The sequence below is a fragment of the Camellia sinensis genome, chromosome 2 (genome assembly GCF_055761805.1).
Source record: "Camellia sinensis isolate YWXY chromosome 2, ASM5576180v1, whole genome shotgun sequence".
Lineage (NCBI taxonomy): Eukaryota > Viridiplantae > Streptophyta > Magnoliopsida > Ericales > Theaceae > Camellia > Camellia sinensis.
The window spans coordinates 94,309,177-94,332,485 of NC_138962.1; the positions used below are offsets into that span (position 1 = coordinate 94,309,177).

Here is a 23,309-nt window from a genome sequence, read left to right on the forward strand (position 1 = left end):
CATTTTTGAAGGACCTATGAAAACAGAAAATTTTCAGCTATCCTTATCCAAAAGAAAAACCCTTCATTAATCTATTGTGAGATTCAAACCATTTTAACTGAATTATATACGATTTTACTATGAAAAAGTAGAAACTTGATATGGGTGGCAGTGTGTTGTTTTTGGTGCGCACTTAGACAGCATTTTGTATTAATTTGTTGTGGAAGTCAGTAAAAAATATATATCAATTTATTGGGCTAACCCAAATAAGGCCTGCTAAGGAACCAACTGTTGGGCTTATTTGGCTTACCTCCCATCTATAAAAGGAAGGCATCTCATGGAGTATAGATATGATCTTTCTTTCCAACAGAACACACAGATACCCCTTTATTTCTATATCTTCTTTTCTTGATTTAAGGACTAACTTTATCATTGGAGTGTCTCCGGCAGGCAACTCCGTTTGGGTGGCGCCGACCATGCTCATCTTTACAGATCTACAGGGGTAAAGCTCATCTCTTCGTTGGATCTCTACAATCCATATGAAAGGATTTTTTTAGTCTCACATTTGTGTTGTGGTATTGTTGATTAGGTAGCTTTCATGTTGTATTTTTTTTTGGGATTCATGGCAAAATTAAAGCATGAAACTACATAGAATTCAAGGGATATGATCACAAATATGAAAGGCAGTATAGGTGAGGAAACGGGAGAGGAGTAGGTCAGGGACGAATTTAGAATTTAAATTTTGGGGGGCAAAAACACATGTAACTTTTTATTGAAAAAAATTATTATAAAATTTTAAATTTCGATTTATTCCAGTACAAAAAATGAATAATATTATTATTAATCAGACATTTCTTATCAACATAATTGAAAATAAAAATATAATTGGATATAAGTTCGTTCAGTTCTAGCCTATTGAACAAAACGAAATTGATGAAATTTATCACATTCCAATTTAAAAGTCCAAACAACTTTAAAATGTTTGGATATCAAATGCTACAATTTTAATTTGTTCGGCAAACCAGTGCCAAACAAAGCTTCTTCGACTCCTCTTTTTCTTTTTCTTTTTCTTTTTTGAGGAACCAAAACCGGCAAAATGAGTATGAGAAGAAGAGAAGGGAGTCATCGGTGAGAAAGGGTGTTGCAATGGGGAAAGGAGAACGCCGGTGGGGGAAGGAGGTTGCGGTGGAAAAGGGTTGACGGTTGTTCGCAGGAGGTGGCAGCAGCAACAACAGAGAGAGAAGGGGGTGAGGGCATCAGGCCGGCAGTGGCAAAGGCGGTTGAGTGTGGCTGCAAATAGATGAGGGGCTGGGATTATTTGGAGTGTACAAAATTCTTCAAAATTTGAATTTCGGTTTGGGGTGTTCTAATGGGGTGCCCAACAAAACTTTTGATATGCATTTAGAGCCTCCCCAAAATTTGCCAACATAAATAATTCCTTATCTTGTATAATGGCTAGATAATGAAAGAGAATTGTACATATTGTCAACTAAAATAAGGAAAAGCAGTGCAGTTTCAGAGACCACAAGGGAGTCCCTAAACACTGACAAAAAATAACCAGACTCACAACCTGCAAGCAACATCTTGTATCCTGAGATGTTTCCTTAATTGTTGGAATAAAAAAAAAAATCTCCTTTTACCCACAAAATCTCTCTTGTTTGCAAACATGAACAGCGCTACAATCCTAACTCATTTTGCTTCAAATAATCATTTCTGTTTTACATAATTAAGGAACAAAACTAAGGCATAATATGTCTACATATTCAATTTAATCAACATATAAAAATTCACCTTTACTATTTTTGGAGCATCCCCCTTCACATGGAAATGCAAAAACTTCAAAAAAGTAATGTGCATGGCATCATAGGTTGGTTAAATATTTCATCTATAGTCAAAGATTGAATTGATTTCAACTGTAGTGTTAAAAAGTACAAAAACAGCATGAGGGGCTAATCTCAGAACACTTTTAGTTTGATCACCGATTTCAAAGAAACAGAAACCGCTGCACAAGGAACCATCTACTTTTGCTCTCCGCAAATGCTCAATCTAGACGCTCCATCTGCAAACAAAGATGAATTTTAATTGGTTAATTAAAAAAAAAAAACTCATTTTAATCAACTAGGTGATCAAATTCAAGCAGCTACACAAAAGATGACATGATTTCTATGAATCTCTTACACTATCAAATATGATACATGACAAAACAAATTATAAAACATGATAGACTCAATCGTGTGTATCCGAACATTTTACCTAGAAAATTAAATTAAAGTAAATTAAAAAATATGATTATTTTGTTGTGCCCCCGTATATTTAGACATGGGAATTTGATGAAATGGACATTTGCGCACATACCCAAACCCGATAGAGATATAAAGATTTTGCCAAGAAAGATGGCTTTGACGCGTCATTTGATATAAAGAATATGTTGTTTTAAATTGTTTTAAACAAAAGAGAAAAAAGAAAAACGAATGCACCTAAGAAATTAAGAGGAAATGAATTAAACAAGAATTACCTTCCAAAGGCCATCATTAAGGTAATGCATGTTATCCACACCAATACCCTTGTTGATTGCCCTTCTGCAGTAACAAGAAAATAACAATATCAGAGAGAAAAAATTCACATCTTATGTATGTAAGTTAATTGGGTATTGAATCTCAAACCCCCAAAAATATATATAATTTAAAAATAATAATAATAATAAAAATAAAAAAACTAGGTGTTAAATCACAAAAGTCGTACATAACAGAAGTGCAATCTTCATGTGTACCGACTAAAGTCTCTATCATATAGCTCATAGGACTTCAAGGAGTTTCTTTTTATAACCTTCAGCGTTCAGTGATGTTAAAATACTAGATGCTTGAATGACATTTTAGCACTGATTCAAGGCATGACATCTCCAAGTCTCAACTGTTTATCGGGTAATTTTAGAAGACAAAACAAAACAAAACAAAATACAAAGTCTTGTCTAAGGGCTGGTTTGCTACAATATATATATATATATTAGTAGCTTTTTTATTACCTTTTTAGGATAAAGACAATGTGTTCGTCAAATGGTAAAAGATTACTTTTTGTTCTTAGAAAAGTTTAAGTTTATGTTTGGAATTACTATTTTTTTTTTTTAGTGGACTTTTTTTTTTATGTTTTTATTTATTGTTTTTTACTTTTTAGATCTTTCTAGACTAGAAAGACCTAAAAAAAAAATTAATAAACATTTTAAAATTTTCACTAAAGACAAAAGTTTGGAAAAAAGTCAATGTTTTAGCACTTACCAAACAGGTGTATACTGTTTAAATTTTTTTTTTTTTTTGGCTTTTCTCTATTGTCAGCTAAATAAAGCAAACAACCAAAATGTTTTGGCTTAAATGGCCAAAAAGTGACTCTTTTTGCACAAACCAAACAGAGGCTAAGTAAAATAATAGAACATTAGCAATCAATCACTGCACACAGAATGCATGTGAATAAGCAAGAAGTGACGTTTACAAACTAGGTGAAAACAAGAACAAGTCAGCAACAATAAAAATATGGGGTAAACTACCAATAGGTCCTAATAGTTGGACTTAATTCCCATCAAGTCCTATTGAAAATAAGTCTTGGTAAAATTGTCGCTAAAAATAATTTTTTTGTGACAATTTTTTATATGTTGCTAAAAATTGACAATTAGTGACTTTTTTTATTATGATTTTTATAAATTGTCGCTAAAACTTACAATTAGTGACTTTTCTTATGACAAATTTTTTTCACAGGACCTATTAGACAACAAGTCTACTTATTAGGACCTACACGTAAGTACCCCTAAAATATGTCTAGAATTTAGTGGATGTTTGGGATATCTTGGTTTCCCTGGAAGAGTTGTCGATGCTTTGATTTGCCAGAGGAGAGGTGGAATGGGGAAGAGGAGAAAGGCATGGTTTTTAACTCAAAAATCCCTTTATCTACGAGAAAGAAACCCCCTGGAAAGCCTTGTACAAAAGACATGACCTCAAACATCCCTTTCTAAATAAAGCCAAATACAAAAGAATACCGGCCTTGGCCAACATTTTTCCTCCATTAAAGCATATGAAGAAGGCCCAACAACTCCTCCATTCAGAATCTTGCAGATTCCTCTAAGGGGAAAAATCTCTCACCACATGAAAACTAGCAGGAAAAGTCCTCTTCACACATCCTCCCCACACCATCGATGATGCCAAGATTTGATCTTCTCTCCTCCCCACACCTATAAAGATAATTAGCCCATAACATTAGTGCATACAGTCTGAATACCTCCCCACTAAACTCTCTCATATCACCCTCTAAAGATGTCCAATCTCCCCATGCACTGTTGTATTTAGCCAACCCCAAATAACTCTCCCACTCACAAGAAAAATCCTCCAAGCACTTTCCCAAGAAAGCTTCATTTAAAATATGCAGTCTACGAATACTCCACCCACCTCCCCAATACCACTGCACACAGAGTCCCACTACATCTTCTCGAGTCATGAAGCCACCAAGACGGATAGTGAACATAGGCATAAAGTAGGTGGCTAAGATTTGAAAAAATGCTCCTGATTAACTAAGTCGCCTCCTTTGGATAAATATTTTCTTTTCCATCTCACCAATATCTAGAGGGCAAGCCTCAGCACAGAAGTAAGGTTGTTCCAATGCAACCTGAGTGTCATGGGATCAAACTGCAAAAATAACCTCTCCGAACTCGGAGGCAACGCTGTATACATCTTATCCTACCTAGACTCCCCACAATAGTGGGAGCCTTGTGCATTAGGATTGACTTCTATCTCACCAATATCTTTTGAAACCTTTCAACCAGCCCATATCAAACTAGTTTATAATTAAACCAAAGGCAAACCCAAATAAGTAGGGAGAGATCCCACCTTACAAGCAAGGATAAATGCTAGTTGTTGGATAGCTTGATATACATTGTTGAGCCCATTTCTTAATAGCTTAAAGCTTTAGTTTCGGGGACAATTGGTCACTTAACACAAGTGTCCATCTATAAGGCATATTTCCAACTAGAATAAGCTCCATCTTTCCCAAAACTCTTAACCCCAATTCAAAACATAAAATAACACAACGAGGATAACACAACTATTCCAGATTTGACCCACAAAAAAGTAACAGTGTCACAAGGATATCACTATTGAGAAACCACCATCCCCACTTGAGAACCTCCATGAAACCACCTGCTCTATCTTTCAAATCATCTAGCTCAGAGCTTCCATAACCAAAATAAAAAGTAAAGGCAATAACAAGATCCCCTTGTTTAAAACCCCTAAGCATCTGAAAGAAGCTAGTCAGAGAACCATTCATCAAGATGAAAAGCCACACTATGAAAATGTAAAACAGATCATTTTCTTAATCTATCTCCAAAATCAATGTTTCCCAACGTATAGTCAAAACTCCCAATTCACATCATAAGCCTTCTCAATCTCTAATTTTCACATCACCTTAGGAATCCACTCCCTAGTCTTCAATCAATTATCTTGTTAGCCATAAGGGCAGCATCAATAATTTGTCTCTCCTCCACAAAGGCATTATGTGATTCTAAGACCATGAAGCCCAGCACCTCCTTCAATTGAATATCCAACTAGCCAACAGTTTATAGGCCCCAACCAACAAACTAATCGGTTTGACGATTCCAAATCCTCTGCACCCCATTTTGGGAATTAAAGCCATAAAAGTAGCATTCAAACTTTTTTCATTAGGCATCCAATAAAAAATTGAAAACCTGATCTCCCTCCTGAAGCCACAAAGGGTCAGATTTTAGTCTCCAACTAAACTCCTCCAGTTGAGCTGTTAGCAACATCACAAATATTATTCTCTCTTAAGGTCAACCTAACTTCACAAACGAGTTAAAGCAAACAGCTGCTTACTCAAGTTTATCCCAATTGGGCTCTAACCTTGGATGGAAATCATTTGCCCTCCAATATCATTGTTGCATGACCTTTATTTGGAGGACATCCCAATGGAAAATCTTACAACAGTTATTTGGAAAATCTCACAACAGTTATTTGGAAAATCTCACAAATATTTTTCTAAGGCCTCTTTCATTTTAGAGCTTTCTTTTGTGCCCATAAAAGATTGTGTCTTGCACATCAAAAGATTATAAAAGCCTTGTCTCACGTTTTCAGCTTATGAAACACCATTTCAATAAAGGTAATCAATCACCGCCAAGTGTTAAAAACCACCACGACACATCAAACACATTCACCCATTTCAACTAAAATGCAGAGGTAGTCAGCATATATCTTACACTTAAGGTGTGCATCAAGGACTACACACGAAAGGACTAACAAAAGGAGATTACACATATATGCCAAAAATGCAAAAGTGAAGAGAATTGCCGACTAAGGCCAACCCTCATGCAAAGTTTTTTCAGTTCCAGTAGTTCTTTTCCTGGTGGCATTTATTCCCAAGTTTTCTTGAATTGAACAGTATTACATTAATGGTAAAAACAAATAATATAAAAGGCTGATTCACGTGACAAGAAAGAACATAGAGATATTAACCAATAATAAACTAGGATAATAACTTACATATCTTTTGCAGACATTTTTGTAAAGCCAATAGCAAGAGCATGTTGCTTTCCTTCTGCCATTATGGCCTGAGAGAGTTTATGTATACACATGAGATTATTATGCAACAATACTGAACTTGATTTCATCCATATTGTATCGAAAGAACGAAAGAGCAAAATTAATTGAGAATATATAGAAACAATATAATAAATAAAAACAATACATAACCAACAATCTAAAAACAAGCCACTATATATGATAATGATCTATGAAACACAAATTATAGCAAGTTCAGAGTGGTAATAAGAGTGGTAATAATCATACTACAGGAGTTTCTTCAGCCACATCATCATCCAAGGCACCACCAGGTGATGTAAGCCCAGGACACATTATGTTAGCTCCAGAAAGGACAAATTTGATTGCACCCCTATCCACTTGTAGTTTTTTCATTATATTAGGATCTGCAAAAGAGAATAACATAGGACAAACTTGTTGAATTGTCATAGAATAGGAATCGAAAATTATCTTCACTAAGTAGGTAAAATAACTGTTGGCACTGAAACTAAACAAAGGAGGAGCTTCTAACCCTAAGAGCATTTACAACACCAAACAACAAAAGAGAATGAAGAGCAGTCTACTATCACAAACATGTAAACACAATATTTCATTCGCTGAAATTAAACAAGCTTCAACATATGTTCATCAAAATTTGCAAAGACAGAAACAAGACATGGTTTTGATACTATAAACATGAATACAATATATTCTTAAAAAGAAGCCAAACACTGAGGACACATCGACTAACAAAATATATACACACTAACATAACCATAGGGAAACATCTGCCCAATTCATGCTTCTCTCTATAAGAGTAACAAGTTCCATAAAGTGGTTGTGAGATAGCGATCTTAGTTGTGCTGATGAATGTCCCACAGTGCCAGCAAGACCATCCATTGGTTACAGCCCAAAACCTATCTGATTAGTCAACACCAATAACATCTTGATTCACAGGTGATTAAAAGTTAATGCGAAGTCTTATTGTTAGTGCCACAACTAGTTAGCCTTTATCCCTTGGCCAACAATTGATCCTGATATAATGTGCCACATAGTATCCTGATGGGGATCGAGGATGAATTGGATGAAGAATAAACTGAATAATATAGAAGAAATAGCTAATTTAGGAATTTTAGTTCTAACATGTTTTATTCCTTTTGTTTCCATATTGGATAGTTTTCTATTTCATTTTTATTTATTTACCAGACACTGTCTATGCCTATTTTCCTTGCAACAATGCCTCTGGAACTATACCATAACCACATGTAACTGACTGTGAATGGGGTTGGTCTGGGCTGTTTAAGCACAGTAGGACTCACGCCCAAACTTAGCCATTAAAATACAAAGTCCTCCTTCCTAAACTAATCCATATATGCTCATGGCCCTTGGACAGACATTGGCCCTATTTGGTGCAGCTTATAGAGGTGCTTATGAACTTTCAAGTCTATGCCAATTGTTTGGTGTAGCTTCTACTTGTGACTTGCTTGAGGCAAAAAGAACTTAAATAAGCTGATTATGAGGAAGCTAGGAGAAGAAGCTATTAGCTTCTATGTTTAGACTATCAACTTTTAGCCAGTCATAAGTTGCATCAACGGCCCTTTGGCTTGATCCAAATAGACCGATAACATGAAAACAAACTGAAAATTTTTCAGCAGAGCCCAAATCAAATCTAAAATGATTCCAAAACAGGTGTTTGCTCCTACACACACATGCATACACATTCTGTATAAAAACAACAATAATAAATAAATAAATATAATAATAATCTAGAGTTAGTTTATCCACACACAAAAAAAAACAAGAAGGATTTAGTAGAGAGAACTAGAAATATATTCAAGCTTCAACATTGGCGGGAAGATAGAGAGGGAGAACCAAAGAAGAAGGGGGGGGGGGGGGGGGGGGTGTTGTGCTTATAAATGGGAAAGTAACCTTAACCACCAAAATCTCTTAGATAGCTACCCCTTTCCTTTATTTGATACCAAGATCTCAACCTCATCAAGAACATCTTCAAATTAACAAAGATGGCTTCATTAATTAGGAGTTTAGGATTTCAAATGCTCATAATATCTTGAGGCATTAACTAAGGTTTGAACTGTAGTTCTTATCTTGATTTCATGTGCCTTCTACTGGGGAGAGAGATAGAGAACTGCCTCTAGTGAAATTCAAAGCAATTGAAGATGCTCATTTACATGGGTGATGTAACTAGAAGTCACATAACATATACACATTTTATAAATGAAGGAATATTACACAACATCAATGGGACACATATAGCAAATAACAAAGACAACCACATTTTCAACGGGATCGGTTTTCAAGCTTGGCCTGAATTGAACTTCACACTTGATAGTTTGTCCAAGCTCAATTTTGCTCATTTGCAATTACAGATCGGCCCTAATTTAACAAGCTAAATGGGATGGCTTTGGGCTAGTTGTTGGGCCCATCCACTGGCCTACCACATGGCACCTTTATGAACGAAAGCTAGAAGCACTATTTGCAATATTTGAATTTAAAAACTCGTGTGCTAAAGCCCTTCCCCCACCATAAATCTTATCAAAACCCTAACACATAAACCTTATACTACAAGAAATAAGCCCAAGTTTTCTATGGGTCAGAATTAGAAAGGATTCTTAATGACAATATTTCCATTGGTCCACAGCTATCTGAGTTAACTTGGTATTTTATCCGAAAATAATTTTTTTTAAAAAAAGGTAAACTACCAATAAATCTTAATAATTAGACTTAATTCCGATCAAATCCTATTGAAAATAAGTCCTAGTAAAATTGTCGCTAAAAATAATTTATTGACGATTTTTTACATATGCCGCTAAAAATTGAAAATTAGGGACTTTTTTTTGTCACAGTTTTTATAAATTGTCACTAAAACTTACAATTAGTGACTTTTTTCTGTGATAAATTTTTTAAACTGTTGCAGACAATTGAAAATTAGTGACATTTTTTTTTGTCTTTTTTTTTAAAACTATCACTAAAACTTATAATTACTGACATTGTCGCTGAAAATTAACAATTAGTGACGTTTTTTAATAGTATTTGATGAAAAAGTCATTAATTATCATAGGACTTATTGGACAATGAGTCACCCCCCCCCCCCTCCAACCCCCCCCCCCCCAACACCCAAAAAAAAATAATAAATAAATAAATTAGATCATATTAAAATAAGAAAAATTAAAAAATGTTAAGGAAAACAAATTGGTTTTGAAATTTTGAGAAGATTTGTAATAAGAGATGAGATGGACGAAGATCACCATCACTTTGCCACCAAACCTTCCATGCCACCCCCCCAAATGGGGCCATAACCACCTAAACCTACGGAACAATGCTAATGCCAGCATTGATTCCAACTCTCTACTCACCAGCACCAACTACTTCTCTATTACTCTATTGTCACCACCACAACCATCCCCATCCTCATCGCCACTCCAACTAAGGCACCATGCCAAAGCTTCTAGCAAATGCCATAATCATCAAACAGGGCTGCCCTCAACCTTTCACTTCAATATTAGTTGTCAATCCAGACATTATTACTTCACCAACTTCCAGAGTTTAACTATCACACTCACAATTGACAATACGATCAACAACATACCCTAAAAAAAAGCAGACTCTTGTAGACATCTCATAATAATGATAACATAAAAGTTTCACCACTACCATTTCCTCCAACAACTCTTTAGAAACGTGAGGATCAAGAAATTAACGTTCACTTTGACCATTGTATTTGTGCACCATCAGCAATACAATCATTTCCTCTAAGCCCTAACATTGAAAAAACCTCATCACTATTGGTCTGGTTTGGGCTCAAAAAATAGTAAAACAACTCATCGTGGTTTGGTTGGTCAATTTCTATACATGTTAATTAATTATTAGCTTCTAGATAGAATTACTAATGAAATCTCTTTGCAATTGAGAGAGAGAGAGAGAGAGAGAAAGAAAATACGGAGAATTCTAACTAAACCAAAACATAGAGTAATACAACAGGGGATTGGCCCCGCCCCTACCCACAACCCCATTGATCCAAATGAAGATGGGATTTGATCCCAAGTCTCAAGTGCAACTATTAAGAGACTATTATCCAATCTAGCTGGCACTTTGAAAACATAGGAGCATCTTTGACACAACTTCCATAAAACTTGATTAATGAATTGCGAGATTAACTAAGAAACTATCAACACCTTCGTGTACACTCAAAAACAGAGGCAAAGAAATGATTATACAACACTAAGAAAAAAAAAATAGCTGTCAAGCAAAGAAATACTTTACATTGATGAAGAAGTCGTAGCGTAGGCATATAAGGCCCATCACGTATGTTGAAAAACAGAGGCACATTGTTGACCAGGACCAGATTTAGATGGTTTTGACTGAAAAGAAAGGGAAAAGGAAATTTATCAGAAAAATATCAGATGTCCTGATAAAGTATTTATTCAAAGATAGAAACATAAGAGAAAACAAGAGCCCATAAATAAGAGACGACCATTTAGCAACAATGAGAGGGGACTTCTTTGGAAGCAACTCATCCAGCACTGGTTCTAGTCCAGGGTACTGCAGCAACAGTAATTTCTATTAATCACTTGTAAACAGATTCTAGAAATAAACAGTTAAATTCATCAGACACTGGATGAGTGAAGAAAAGAGATAGCCACAAGGAATTAAAAACCTCTTCTGCAATACTTTGTCGAATTTTGCGTTGCACAGATGCCTTGACTTGATTCTGTGCAGATACATCTTCAGAGGAAAACCTATAATCATTTTTTTTTTAATATCAATTATCAATTAATTTTTGGATCATAAGAATTTCTTCATAAAATAAATAAATAATCGTACTTGTATTAAGCAGAGAGAAATGTGCATTCCAAGTAAACTCGAAGAAAAATGGTTAAGTAAGCTATAACTGATAAAATCCACAATAGCCTATGTCAACATCTACAATAGCTAAAAAATGAAAATAAATAAATAAATCAGATAACAACACCCTAAGCTAAGCCTAAACATTATGCCTCCAAGTAATCAAAAAATGTGTCCCTCCTAACATAGACCTTTTTGCAGCAAAGAAGCTCAATAACACCCTCATTTAACACCTATGAAAAGTCACAACTAACCAAGACCCAAATGATATCCAATGTGGCACTTGATAAATAGGATGAAAAATCAAGCTACCAACATGAAGACACTACAAAGTTTGACAAGAATAAGGAAAACATGGTTGCAACACGGATAGTGTAAGATCCAATAAGCAAGTAGGGATTGGTTTCAAGGGCCAACAAACAACTGAAGATCTTAGTAGTAGCAACCTTCTACTCGAGTAGCGTTTCTTACTAAAAAAACACAATTCTGCACTCCCAAGTAAGAAATTTGTAAGAAACATGCTCCTGCCGAGAAAGAAACTCGCCCTTAACTGAGATAAAAACCTCTCAAACATATAAATCTCATAGAAACAAAAGAAAAACATTAGTCTACTAGTTTCTATTTATATAATCTATATTTATACTTAATAAAGACAATCTATAGTTGACATGAATCTCTAATGTTTATTTATATTTTCATACATACATTACAACTAAGCACCAAAAATAATTGTTAGAATATCATTATATATTTAATAAATAAATGTATACACACTTCCCAACCTAAGAAACTTCTATATGCCCTCAATCCTCCACCCTCGCTGGCACTTCCACTCCCTTCCTCGCCCCCGCTTCTTGCAACTAAGCTGAAGATCAACACCACAATACATAACATGGGAGGTGATTGCAAACAGATCTACTTGCGTGGTGGTTCCACCTGCCATCATGGGTATTATGGAGAGGTTTAGTACATGAGAATGGATGGTTTGCGTAGTACAGGAGCCAAAAGTTAATTTATGTTGTTGGTATAGCACTGCGACACTCCATATAATTTCTTCGGTTTTATGAGGGTTTGGGATGATAATTGTCAAACTCTTTATTTTTTTTCAAGGTGGGGAGGGGTATGGTGATAAATTTAGGTTTTCGCCGACCTATATGTTGGGTATACCTCCTTAGCGGAGTATGAGACCCAATTGGTTTATTAAAAATATTTAATTTGGTTTGGAGTTGGTTATAATATTTTTTATATATTATATTTGACGTTTGGAGGCCCAATGGGTATTTAAAAATCTGTTTGATGGCAACTAGGGTTTTGATAAAAAACCCAAGAGTCAACAATATTTTTTGGTATTGTTCTGTTTTTTCCCAAGTGTGCTGCAGCTGCTATAATATTGATGAAAAATTCGATGGCTTAATTTTGGTTAAAGTAGTGGTTGTGTGTATTTGCTTTGGGGGGCTTCACTTTGTTGTTTCTTTTGCAAAAGATTTGAAGCACTGTTTGGGTTTTTTTTTTTTTTTTTTTTTTTTTAATGACACCTTCGACTCAGCATAGAGGTGTTGGTTTTGATTTATTATTTTGGGTCTTTTTCAACTCTGTTTCGAAAATAATTTGTTCGTCTATTTGCTGAGGTAGACCATCAGTTTCTCGTTCGTAATCGTTTGAAAACTCTTGGTTGAGAGTGGAATCGAATTTCGGTCCCGTAAACGTACCTCACACTGAGGGAATCACATAAAAATTCTTATGTCTTTGTTGATTTAATTTTTCCGCATTATTTTTATTTTCATCGATTGATTTACTTGTGGCAAATCATCTATTTTCCCCAATAGCATTGTGGTTAATAAGGGTGCATCTATGGTGGATCGAGATGTAGAATCAACAGAGGCTTTATTTGGGATGATTTTCGCTTAAATCAATTTTGGAGAGGCTCAAGCTTCTTTGGCATTGGGTGCATTTAGGAATGCTTCATTTTCAGGGAAGCCCTTTAATCAGAGGCAGTGCAAAGAAGGGAATTGGAGAACTTTTAAAGGGCAGAGTTACACATTCCTAGTTTCTCTCTGTTTCCACACAGTATAATTGAGAAACAAGAACAACCTCTTTTTTGTGTCTTATAAGATACTTGAAAAACTACAAGAAAGTAAAAATAAGAGAATTTTTTTTGTTTTTGTTTTTGTTTTTGTTTTTGTTTTTGTTTTTGTTTTTGTTTTTGGTCCATTAGGATTGGAAAACTCAGCTGGACAAATAGTGGATTCAATCAAAGCATTAGATAAAAATTTCAATTAAAAAAAAAATCAAATGCCTCAAATGGGTAATAAACTAGGCACCAATACATAATCAAAGCATTAGATAAAAATTTCAATTAAAAAAAAAATCAAATGCCTCAAATGGGTAATAAACTAGGCACCAATACATATAAATAAATAAAAAATTTACCCAACAGAATTAAAAAAAAAAAATACAATACAATACACTCAGAAATGACGAATTCAAACCAAAAACACTATAATAAAAAATAAAAAAAAGTGAAATTCTCTATAGAGAGAAAGAGAGAGCGTATAAAGACAACTCACTTCTTGAACATCTTGTATGGTGGAAGAGAAAGGCTTCACTGATTTGAAGCGAGAAGCACCGGTAAGTTTTGGTTTTCTAGGGTTTAAGTGAATGTAGAGCGAGAGAGGATCGATTCGAGAAAAGCGATTTTGAAAAAGCTTTAAGCGATCTAATAAAAGAGAAGCGCAGTTATCAAATCTACGAATAGTTCGATTTCTGCACTATTTTTAAGGATGTTGGGTCTGTAGATTGGATACAGAGTACTAGCCTAGTTTGGGTTAATTAATTTACCAAAAATGCCTCAGACCCCCAGTGGGGGTCACTGGGGGTCATGTCTGTTGCTCTCCCATTGGCCAAAACAAAAAACTGTTTTTTTTTTTTTTTTTTTTTTGGATTTTCAGCCAATCATGGCCCGCCACCTCACTGGGGGTCGACCCCCAGTGGGGGTATTTAGCACGGTTGTTAATTTACACCCCCTGTACACCATTGAACTTTCAATGCCACTCCATCTACTTTTTAAAATATCACTTGCCTTCCTTATTTTAAATTTTATAGTAACAAAGTCCGGGAGCTTCTATCTACACACACCAAATTTCTTCTTTGCACATCCTTCTCACTACACACACCAAAAAAATTAATTCCTAATTATTTTATTCATTGCACACACATTTCATTCCACATCTACTCACACACATACACACCGACCCTCAAACCCAGCTCTCTCAACGGTGCAAACACCCATTGAAGCTACATCTCTAACATTGCTCTCCCAATGGTGCAAATACACCTATTGAAATTGTGCTACATCTCTCACATTACCCTTCTTCACACATTACCCATCTCTCCTTGTAGCTCCTTGCTTCACACAGCTTTCATCCCCAAAGAAGCATTGAATTCCAGCACATTTTCAATCCTCATTCGTAGTTAGGTTAGTTTACTTTTCAATCCTCATTCATATTTGAATTTGTAATGTAGAGTTTTGTATTAAACTATTTTCAAAACGAACAAGTTGTTTGGAACTGGTTTTCCGAAATGGAACAATTTGTTCGAACGTAGAAATCCGAAAATAATCAATAATTTCAATAGTAGATTTTCGAAAATTGTTCATTGCCTCGACAGTCAACTTCCGAAAATTTTGAATTTGGACAACACTCAACTTCCGAAATTAAGTTTTAGTTTCGGTTTTCAACTTCCGAACAGAATATGTAGTTTCGGTTTTCAACTTCCGAACAGTTTTTTTTTTCCCCTCATTTTTTGTATATTCTTGTTTCAATTGTATAGTCATTAAACATATTATTTTTTGCAGATAATATGGATTCTGAATATCAACAACGTGTCCCACCTACTGCTTCAAATAGACGACGTCGTGAATTGGATGTTGACTATGAACGGGGACGAGGGTGTGGGCGAAGACAAGGTCAAGGTCGTGGTCAAGGTCCAGGTCGTGATCCAATTTCAGTAGAATATGATATCCCTAGTGCCAGTCAAAGTCGAAGCCGAAGCCAAAGACGAGTTCAAGGTTATGATATGCTTGACATTGCTGCAGAGGATGCCTCTTTACCCGATTCTCCTATTATCCAGGAAGAGGACCTTACTCATGCTTTTCCAGGTAGACCGATTGATCCATCAATACTGTGGAGTTTCAATAGTCATGTCGCTGCAGCTGTTTAGCACAGGGAGGTAAACATTTTCTGAGTAAAAGTGAAATTCATTTGTATATGAATTTTTTTTTTATTTTTGTGTGTGTTGTATGGTAGTTTCTAATGAGATATTATTTGTGTTATAGGAATAAGGGCCCTTAAAGTGTCATAATCACTCTTCAAAGATCCTTGCATGGCCATGGTAGTCAGTAGACAACAACACCAGATTCAAAGCCATTATTGAGCAGTCTGGGCTGTCACAGTTAGCTCGTTGCACTTATCGTTTCGTCAACAAGCTTCTAATCTCCAATTTTGTTGAGGAATGGCAACCTGAGACGAACACATTTCACATGACAGTTGGTGAGATGACCTTGACCCTAGATGATGTTGGCACTATTCCTGGCTTTCCCATTGTAGGCAAATCAGTCAGCGTACCAGATGTGACAGATCATCATGGAGTTACACTGTTGGTTTATGGCTTGGAGATTACTGAACGTGCAGCACATGAAGAGGTTTCTACTTCTGGTGGGAATTCAGTCAGGCTTGAGTGGTTGCGAAGTCAGTTTGATGGTGTCACAGATTCAGACCTAGAGGAGGCTATACAGTGCGCTGCTAGGGCTTATTTGTTGTTTCTGTTGGGATGTACGCTCTTCAGTGACAAGAGTGGCGACAGGGTTCTTGTTGTTTACCTTGGCTTATTGATGGATTTGGGATCCATTCATACTTACGGCTAGGGTGCTGCTGCATTAGTATTTTCATACAGACAGTTGGGGTATGCTAGCCGGTTCGGTGTTAAGCAGATGGGTGATTATATGACTCTTTTGGAGACGTGGATTTATGAGCACTTCCGAACATTCTGACCTGACCAGAACATGGGCTACAATGAAAACATGCCACACGTGTACCATTGGGCATCTAGGAGAGAGGCGGGTTCCTCCATTGATCATTTGAAATCTTTTCGAGCGAAGCTTGACAGTTTGGTAGCGACTGATGTAAGTTTACTCGTCCTCAGATAATTTTAACACTTTCCATTTATCTTACCCTTCATATACTTTAATTCAAAAACACTTTATGTTTATAGGTTATTTGGGATCCATACCACAGTTGCAGAGACCGGCATCCATGTAATCCAGTTACGTTCTACTATAGATGCTTAAAGTGCTTAGACGTGGTTGAACCCTATCATCCAGATAGAGTTCTGACGCAGTTTGGCAGGGTTCAAACCATCCCAGATCCACTGCTAGCTCCTAGTCGTGGTGCTCGAGGCAACATATCTGCACGATATGCAGTCATGTATAGATACTTGGATAGGATCTGGGAGGCTTGGGATAACCACGTGTTATCTGAGCAGCGGAGGAGCACACCAGTTCGTCAGCCTTGGAAATGTGTACCGGGTTACATGAATTGGTATAAGAATATCACGCACCTATATGTTGAGCACACTGATATACCGCGTGTCCATAACCATCAAGATTTCAGCCAACATGCCGGTGTAATATATTATCCTCTTTTATGCATTTGAAACTTACTTTTTATTTTTTGATATGTTCCCTAAAATGTGATATTCTTTTCAAATGCAGCGTATTGCACATGCACTGCAGATTTCACATCCTATTATTGAGGCTGGTTATGAGGAGGGGATTCGACATCCTCATCGACTTTACCAGGCTACCGAGACTATGACGCATATCCTTGAAGGTCAGCACATTGACGAAGCTGGACCTAGTTTTGCTAGACCTAGTTATACTGGAGGTCGCTTTTCATCTCCGACATTGACATACAATTGTAGGCCTAAGCGTAGACATGCAACTGATTCGTGACATGTTATTTGTTAGTTGATGAATTTTTTGTGGTATTTTTTGTAAGATGATATTGTTGTAATGGTAACAGTGGTTAATATTTTCTTATTAGAATGGAATGGCAACAATGGTTGATACCATTGAAAATGACATTTTATTATTAGAATGGAATGGTAACAATGATCGTTGATTTTGTAACTGATATTTTCTTATTACAATGGAATGGTAACAATGGTCGATAACATTCAATCCATGCCACATAACACATCAACATCAAAAACACATCTATTAATTTCTTTCATAATTCTAACATTGTCAAATGCATACATGTATCATGGGACATCAACAACATCAAATGTCTCTCGAGTAGCTACAGTATCATGAATAATGTGCTTGAAATGCTGAATGCGGCGCACACATGCATCATCCCAGTCAACAGCGCAAGGGTGACGGTATTTTCGCCAATTAGTGGCTATAGGAGGAATTGGATGGCCTGGCTGCAACAAAACCTGCACCAAATGTCAATTGAGTTAGTGGTCATACCTCATAACTTCTTGTACATGCACAAATTGGTAAGTTTCTGTTATACCTGGACAAAATGATTTCCGTTGACAAACCCAATGGCAATCTCACGTCTATCAAGTTGAGGTACTGGCACTGTTCTAAGAGGTAAAAATGTGAGACATTGCTGTAATGACAAGTGGTATAACACAAGATTGCAGCACGATGTAACAAGATGCCCCATGTCTGGCATAGTCATCCAATGTGAGTATCCAGGACTGTCTTCAAAGTATAACAATATGCTTGTCAATTCTTCAAACCTTTCGTAGGATCCATAAAGTGTAATGTATTCCTCTTTGTGTGTGTATATAGCTCACCCAACAGATCACGCCTAACCTGAGCCCAATCATCTTCTGTATGACCAATTGAAGCAGTTATCGCCCTGAAACCACAATTCCCTTCTGCAGCTACATCCTTGACAAACTTAATGTATGGTTTCAACCCAGAAGGGAAAGCATCAACATATGCACCAGGTTTCACTATTCTAGTAATGTATACCTTCCCTTTCGCATTGACCTTCTCCTTTCCCTTAACAGGTCGCTTCTTCTTGGTTTCAAGAGTAGAAGCTAATGTAGTGATTTGAGTGTCCCTAGTTAAGAAGGAATCATGTCCAGATTACACCAACTCAAATGCACACGAGTCACGACAGGTAGAAACATTGATCTTCTTATGATCTCGAGGACCTGTTTTGGGCTTCACCTCCTGCTCAACAAGAAAAGTGCTTCCCGGATATACAATCTCTCTCAACTTCTTCAAAAGCTCCAACCGCATGGTTCTATCACTTTCATTAAACTTGTTCACAAACAACTCTACTTCTACATGACAACTCACCTCTGTTTCCTCTTCTTTGTTGCATATGGAGATATGAAGTTGCCTCCACTGTGAGTGTATGGTAGCAAGTGGTATAAGATGATCTTGTCTAATGTAGTCAGCAATCTCGTGGGCACAAGGTAAACCATGAGTGTGGCGAAGGATGTATCCATAAGCTTCAACATCAATACCAATGGAATTGGCTCTCTTACTCTCTACAAGCAAATACTGTAATGCAGAGATAGAGACATTACCCCGTAGCTCCCTGAACTGAGAAGGTTTAAATTGATGTTGCACAACAGTTAGACTTTTCTCAAATGAAGCCTTGATATCAGTGTGTTGCAACTCAAGCAGACTGTGTATTTTCTCAAATGATGTCTGAAATGAGACTTGACATGAACCCAATTGTCTTTTAAGTTTTGCATGTGCACTCTCAGCCCTGTATTTTCTCAAATGATCCATGACGTATTTGATTACATCAGGATAACTACTGAATTCCTTAAGTAATGATTTAAGACGCTCATCGTATTGAATTTCAGAAGATGAATACACTAAAGAGTTCCACTCATGGTTGAACTACTCCCATTTCTGCTGTGTCTCAAACATTTTCTTGCATTTGGTCAATACATTCTTACTGATATGCCAACGACATAATAAATGTCTGTCACTTGGGAATATCTTCTGTATGGCATTCATCAAGGCTAGCTCTCTATTAGTAACAATAATTGCTGGCATAACAAAACCATCCACGACATCACGCAATGTAGCTAACACCCACGCATAGTTATCGGCCCTCTCATACTGTAAGTATGTGGAAGCTACAGAGAAAGTCAATTCAGTTGATGTCACTTCCACAATTTCAAGAAGAGGAAGACGATATCTGTTGGTTTTATATGTGTAATCCATAATTAATATACGTGGGAAAGACCGAAATAAGTCCAAACTGGTAGGATGTGCCCAAAACAAGTTTGTAACAGTCATCGTGGACTCTTCAGACCGATGGCGCTCAATGTAATTATACTTGGCTAATTCACCCAATAAGTGTTGCATCTGTGATCTTCCAGCTCTTTGTACCACCCTGTTTCGATGGCGTACATTGTAAATGGTTTTAAGTGTGCTTACATTGAGGGCATCTCGCTGTTTCAAGGTTACTAGGATTTCTTTTGGCCGAACCATGCTCTTTGACATATCCATTAACAATGCTTTCTCATCCTTTGATAGCCTCCCTGCATATGAATGTCCTTCAAGGTGCTCCACAGGTGGATGGTTATGCAATCCGCATACTACGGTCAATGTCCATTCATCATGTGTGGTAAACCTGTGAGCCCTCATATCAAAAGGACAAGCACACTTCTTCGTACCGGTTTTTCTTGATGTATTGTTGCCATCATATTTTAACTTCTTTGTCACTCTATATTGGTCACTCCTCTCATAAGCAAGATACATCCTGGGTCTTTTTTTCCCTCCATCATAGCCTGATGTTTTGATTACAATGACCAAACCATTTCTCTTTCCAACTTCACGTACCCAGTTGAGTAATTCATCCTTACTTTTGAATACCTACAAAGTCAAATAAATATTATTAAACATTTACATTTGTGAGCAATTCGAAACATAATCATTATAATTTCGTAGAGTGAACCTGTTCAGTTGTGAATTAAGTAATGTAATCCAACACAAAATCCGCACAAACCTGACTTCCTTGAGTTAACACATATTCCTACATGTTTTGTACAACATTACAAATTTTTAATGGCATTATAAAGATTAATTTGCAATTCGAAACTGTAAATTTGGTATGCAGTTTGCAAGTTTGGAATATAAAATGGGAAAAAAAAATTTTACTTCATTTGGAAGTACAGTGTTGAACAAAATGCTAATTTTCGAAAGTAGTTGTCCGAATTAATTTTAAAATTTCAGAAGTTGAATGTTGTAAAAGTTAACTTATTTTGGACAACAACTTCCGAAATTAAATACTTATTTTGGTAGTAGATTTCCGAACAAAATAATATACTTCGACTCTGGTTATCCGAACGACGTTGGAAAAAAAAAAAAACCAACAGAAACTCACATTTCCTTCGCTGTGTTTCTCATAAACATTTATTTGCTGATTTTTAGAAGACAAATCCTCCATAATAATGATGAATAAGAAAGAAGCTACGAATGAGGAAGGTTGATGCTTTCCCTTCTAGCTTAATGTATGATGAATGAGAAAGAATTCAACAGCTTCAATGGAAGAAGCTACGAACTTGGAGCTTCAACATATGTGAAGTCTGGATGTGCATTGAGATGTTTTGAATTGGGTGTGATGTCTAAAATGGTAATTTCACTTAGGGATAAAATTGTAATAAAAATAAATATCATTAAGTGTGTGTATAGAGGGGATTTGGTGTGTGTAGATAGAAGCTCCTACAAAGTCCCCTTTATTAGTCAACCGTTTATTCTAAATACCAACTTTGCCCTTGTTGATATTTTTCCCAACAAAACTACTATTGTAAATATAATAGAGTACCAATATTATAATAATTTTCTATTACTAATTTGTCAAAGGCGGAAGAAAAAATAAATTTAGTGTATATCTAAAAGCAAAGCCGCATTGCATACAGTCAATATTTGTACCTAAGCAAATTGAAAGTCTTTGTTTATTGGTTTGGATTGTCTATAAAAGGCAAGCCCACATACTGATTGGGATATACAATATCCATCAGAAAGGAAAAGGAAGAAAGGATTCTTCTTTAGCCCCTTATTTCCTAGTATTCTCATTTGATCCTTTATTTCCTCTTCTATTGTGGCTCTTTCTTCTTTATTTTTTTTAGTTTTATAACACGTTATCAGCACGGGATTCTGACGAAGGAAAAGTGGAATCACAGACAAATAAGGTTGATGTGGTCTTTCTACAAAATGGTTGAGGTAAGTATAAATAAATTCTGAATAAACATTTTATAAGAGCGGTTCATGATAAGGTTATTTTTCTTAATATATTCACGTAACACTAAATATATTATTGTTGTGTTGAGTTCATAAATATGTCAAATCCTTCAAAATTAAAATTCATAGCTCTTGATATTTCAGGAAATTTATTTATCTTAGATCATTGATGTTGAGATCTACCTTGAGGTAATGAATCTTGGAGATAGCATTAAAAATGAAAATGAAGCATCCCTAAAGGATTGTGTAAAGACAATTATATTCATTCGCCAACATCTCCAAGACAAATTAAAATTGAGTACCTCACAATAACAGATTTACTTATTTTGTGAAATAATTTGAAGGAGAAATACGAGTATCAAAAGACTGTAATCCTCCCAAAAGCTCCCTATAATTGATCGTACCTGAAGTTGCAAAATTATGAATCAATTAGTGAATCTATAGAATATGTGTTAAAATTTTCACGTTGATAATATGGTACTGTAGTAGCAATATAAAGAGCGCCAATCTACAAAGTACTTTGAATTGATCTTATGTCTTCTTGTGGCTGAACAAACTAGCAACTTTTATTGAAAAATCATCAATCTCACCTTATTGGTTCTACTCCCTTCCCTGGAGTGAATGAGGTTGCATTTCGTGGTCATAGAAGAGGGAGAAGTCATGGCTTTGGATATGGCTGAAGTAAATTACAAAATCCATAGGGGACATGTGTTAGAAACATTTGAGCAAAAATATCATATCATTCCACCTGAAGTGGAATAATCCTAAGATATCACAAGAAAAAGGGAAAAGTTTACATAATAGAACCTCCCAAAAATGATGTATGTATATATGCACATATTCATGTTGCATATGCATGGCAAACAAATTTGTTGAAAAAGCGAGTGATTGCTGTACATAAATAATTAATATTCATCTTTTGACAGCTTCACTTGATAATTCACTAGTCATCATTATTCATAATTGTGCATTCTTTTTGGCAATTTTCTCAAAATACTATTTATCAACGGTATTTTACTATTGAAATCTTTTCTACTTGGAACGTATGTCTTCTAAGTAACAAGCCTCAATAAAAGAAAAAAGAAAAGATTATTGGTGATTAAAATATTCACACTAATATCTAAATACTATATTTGTTTTAGTTATATTTTTGGAATTTATATTTTCATGTTTGATCATATTTTGAAAATGATGATTAGTTGTCTATAGACATGAATTGTATTGATGTATTGACTAATTCTAAAACGTTTAGTAAAAATATTTATTTAGTAGACAGTATAAAGACACCTAAAATTCTTTGTAATGAAAAACATTTGATGATGACAAAAGCTAATGTAAAATCCCAAGTTTTGTAAACTTGATTGAAAGCTCTAGGAGCCAATATTATGATTGTCAAATGGAATCAAATTTGATATTGTTGAAGTATATTCTATCAGATATAGAAGACATCTGTTAAGTTTTAAACATATATGTCGTATTGATTATTGAAACCACAAATAAAGGTAAAGAAGAATATTTATCTATTACTTCTAGTGTTTCCAGCTAGAAGCTGGTCTCGAAAAAGTTCCTTGATATTCATATGGGTTGTAGAGGTGCTCGTGGTTCGGGTTTGGACA

General features: G+C 35.7%; 3 protein-coding genes across 3 annotated transcripts; all 3 read right to left on the reverse strand.

Annotated features, from left to right (window-relative positions):
• Window positions 1-1,651: 1,651 nt before the first annotated feature.
• LOC114264627 (pseudouridine synthase and archaeosine transglycosylase (PUA) domain-containing protein) lies at window positions 1,652-14,246 on the reverse strand. The gene is made up of 8 exons (XM_028205301.2): window positions 13,976-14,246; window positions 11,221-11,302; window positions 11,038-11,105; window positions 10,827-10,924; window positions 6,816-6,952; window positions 6,510-6,577; window positions 2,495-2,558; window positions 1,652-2,038 (listed from the first exon to the last, which is right to left on the reverse strand). Exons 1-8 carry the CDS (start codon window positions 13,984-13,986, stop codon window positions 2,021-2,023), a joined length of 546 nt encoding a protein of 181 aa, XP_028061102.1. The 5' UTR covers window positions 13,987-14,246; the 3' UTR covers window positions 1,652-2,020.
• A 3,480-nt stretch (window positions 14,247-17,726) lies between these two features.
• LOC145815690 (uncharacterized) lies at window positions 17,727-19,227 on the reverse strand. Its single transcript, XM_082912241.1, has 4 exons — window positions 18,593-19,227; window positions 18,292-18,544; window positions 17,984-18,082; window positions 17,727-17,903 (listed from the first exon to the last, which is right to left on the reverse strand). Exons 1-4 carry the CDS (start codon window positions 19,225-19,227, stop codon window positions 17,727-17,729), a joined length of 1,164 nt encoding a protein of 387 aa, XP_082768367.1.
• Window positions 19,228-19,341: 114 nt separating this feature from the next.
• On the reverse strand, window positions 19,342-20,899 carry LOC145815706 (protein FAR1-RELATED SEQUENCE 5-like). Its single transcript, XM_082912242.1, has 2 exons — window positions 20,837-20,899; window positions 19,342-20,325 (listed from the first exon to the last, which is right to left on the reverse strand). The coding sequence occupies exons 1-2, from the start codon at window positions 20,897-20,899 to the stop codon at window positions 19,342-19,344; spliced, it is 1,047 nt and encodes a 348-aa protein (XP_082768368.1).
• Window positions 20,900-23,309: the final 2,410 nt, after the last annotated feature.

Excerpts from the sequence above, each read along its gene's own strand:
- LOC145815706 (XM_082912242.1), bottom strand. The coding sequence starts at position 20,899 with ATGGAGGATTTGTCTTCTAAAAATCAGCAAATAAATGTTTATGAGAAA. Across the intron at positions 20,326-20,836 it reads AGAAACACAGCGAAGGAAAT|GTATTCAAAAGTAAGGATGA; the intron begins GTGAGTTTCTGT and ends TTGACTTTGTAG.
- LOC145815690 (XM_082912241.1), bottom strand. The coding sequence starts at position 19,227 with ATGGATCATTTGAGAAAATACAGGGCTGAGAGTGCACATGCAAAACTT. Across the intron at positions 18,545-18,592 it reads GTTTCTACCTGTCGTGACTC|GGACACTCAAATCACTACAT; the intron begins GTGTGCATTTGA and ends CTTCTTAACTAG. Across the intron at positions 18,083-18,291 it reads CAGAAGATGATTGGGCTCAG|CAATGTCTCACATTTTTACC; the intron begins GTTAGGCGTGAT and ends TTGTCATTACAG.
- LOC114264627 (XM_028205301.2), bottom strand. Across the intron at positions 11,106-11,220 it reads GACAAAGTATTGCAGAAGAG|TACCCTGGACTAGAACCAGT; the intron begins GTTTTTAATTCC and ends CTGTTGCTGCAG. Across the intron at positions 2,559-6,509 it reads AAAATGTCTGCAAAAGATAT|AAGGGCAATCAACAAGGGTA; the intron begins GTAAGTTATTAT and ends TTGTTACTGCAG.